The 2,528-nt window shown below is 47.7% G+C and overlaps 1 protein-coding gene across 2 annotated transcripts in view; it reads left to right on the forward strand.

The window, feature by feature from the left end:
- The window catches only part of NWD1 (NACHT and WD repeat domain containing 1), a 97,896-nt gene that overhangs the window by 20,053 nt on the left and 75,315 nt on the right, over positions 1–2,528 (forward strand). For both annotated transcript variants that reach the window (XM_011925730.1, XM_011925729.1), the window contains one exon: positions 1,235–1,351. In XM_011925730.1, coding sequence (XP_011781120.1) covers positions 1,235–1,351 — 117 coding nt within the window. The remainder of the gene's footprint in view (positions 1–1,234; positions 1,352–2,528) is intronic.

The following is a 2,528-nucleotide window of genomic DNA, read 5'->3' on the forward strand; positions in this document are numbered from 1 at the left end:
GGAAGGTCAGCTTGTGTGCTTCCCAGGTCTCCAGCCTGGCAACAGAGCAAGACTCCGTCTCAAAAAAAAAAAAAAAAAAAAAAAAAATCAAGTGGATCTTTGGTAAAAAGAAAAGAAAAGGAAAAAGATGCACGATCGTTTTGGTTTGTATATTTATTACTAAGAAAGAAGCAGTGCTGGAAATTCCACTCTGCCCACCATTGATCATGAGACATAGTTCAATGTCAGAGGCACTATGAAAGCATCAGCACTGAGAGCTGATGAAATGGTCGAGCTCTTCTGTTTAATGCCCACGCCGGTGCTCTGACGCGGATGCTGTCAACGTCCTCCATGCGTAATAGGGAGACGGTGGTCTCTCCGGAGGCACAAGCGCCTTCCGGAGGCTGACTCCTGACCCCTTTTCCTTTCCTGCTCCTCTAACTCATTGCTCCTCCCCCTTTCTTCCTCCAGTCACATTCAGTACTGCTGGCCTTCTCACATAGGAATCTATGCGTCTTTTCCTTGGGGCTAAAGAATTCAGGGAGGCAGGGACTATTCCGAGTCGTCTTTGTCTCCCTGTCACCCCAGCCTTCCGCAGGGTCAGCTTTGCCTACTTGAACTGAGCCGTTCCGCCCAGCCTCCCCATAGCGGGCAGGCACAAATGAACCGCAAGCGTGCGGTTGCCAAGGAGACCTTGCTATGTCCAGTGTTGGCCACAAACTAAACACCCTCCTTTGCAAGGAAAGCTTTGTGAACAAGTGTGGACACGTCCTTGCTTTCAAAGCAACAGTTTGAAAATGGCCAAGTTCCCTTTTTTAGAGAGCTTTTTTATCTTTCTTTCTTTCTTTTTCTTTCTTTTTTTATTTTTGAAACGGAGTCTCGCTCTGTCGCCCAGGCTGGAGTGCGGTGGCCGGATCTCAGCTCACTGCAAGCTCCGCCTCCCGGATTCACACCATGCTCCTACCTCAGCCTCCCGAGTAGCTGGGACTACAGGTGCCCGCCACCATGCTTGGCTTTGACTGGCAGGGCGTCTTGAAGAATGCCCTTCCCTCCAGTATGGGTCTGTCTGTTATTTTTCTCATGATTATACTGAGGTTATGAATTTGGTTCAAGTTCTTTTAATCCAGACATCCCCCTACAGGAAGAGGCTGTCAAAAATTTTTGAAGGAAACTTTCTGCTTTTGTCAAAAGGGATTGAAAAAACAAATCACCTGTCATGCCACCTCTCTGACAAACTTGTGTTTCTATTTCCCAGGTCGTTGATCTGAGGTGGGGTATTCGGAACACTGAAGTCACTGACCACTTGACCACAGAACTCTGCTTGGAGGAGGTCGACCGGTGTTGGAAAACATCCATAGGGCCAGCGTTTGTTGTGAGTGTCTCGGGAGGAATGGGTTAGCTCTTACTCCTCCAGGATATGCCCCCTGCTTTCTAGACAAACTGATCAGTGGAGGGAAGCAGGTACCATTTCTGCTTTCGTACTTTATCCCTATGGCCTGCCTGCGGCAGACATTACTAATCAATCATAGCACTCTTTCTGCAGAGCTGAATGGGATCTGGTCATTAGCTGTCGAATGGAAGCAGCAGGTGGCTTGGAGAGGAGAATGTTGAAGCCAGAAGGAATCTTGGAATTTGAGCTGGACTTTCTCCCACCTTCCCCACCTCCTCCACTTTATGTCTATGGGACTTTGGGATCCTGGAAAACCATGGAAACGGTGGAAACCCTCAGGGTCTTAGGATATTTTTTTTTCTCCATGTGACCACTGCTTTCAGGTTGTGGGGACTTCTCCCCTCTCTCTTCCAGTTACACCCCCTCTATCACAAAATCCGTCTCCAGTCCACAATTAATGGTTTGGGCTATTAAAATTGAATGATATTCCTTAGTCTTTTTTTTTCTTTCTTTCTTTTTTTGAGACAGGGTCTTTCTCTGTTGACCAGGCTAGAGTGCAGTGGCGAGATCATGGCTCACTATAGCCTTGAACTCCTGGGCTTGTGATCTTCCTGCCTTGTTCTCCCGAGTAGCTGGGACTACAAGTGTGTGCCACCAAAGTTGGCTAGTATATTTTTTGAAAGGTGGGATCTCACTATGTTGCCCAGGCTAGTCTCAAACTCCTGGGCACAAGCGATCCTCCCACCCTGGCCTCCCAAAGTTCTGGGATTACAGGCATAAGCCAATGCACCTGCTCTAGTTTTAAGGTTTTTTTTTTTGTTGAGATGGGGTCTTGATGTTGCCCAGGCTGGCCTGAATCTTAATTTATTACATCGAGTTCCAGATACATCCAAGAATGATCACATTTTCCATAGAAATTCTAGAGCAGGGGATCGGGAGTGGTGGCTCATACCTGTAATCCCAGCACTTTGGGAGGCCAAGGCGGGTGGATCATGAGGTCAGGAGTTCGAGACCAGCCTGGCCAACATAGTGAAACCCCATATCTACTAAAAAAAAAATAAAAATTAACTGGACATGGTGGCACATGCCTGTAATCCCAGCTACTTGGGAGGCTGAGGCAGGAGAATTGCTTGAACCTGGGAGGTGGAGGTTGTAGTGA

Source organism: Colobus angolensis, unplaced genomic scaffold (genome assembly GCF_000951035.1).
Source record: "Colobus angolensis palliatus isolate OR3802 unplaced genomic scaffold, Cang.pa_1.0 Scaffold66, whole genome shotgun sequence".
In the NCBI taxonomy this organism is placed as follows: Eukaryota; Metazoa; Chordata; class Mammalia; order Primates; family Cercopithecidae; genus Colobus; species Colobus angolensis.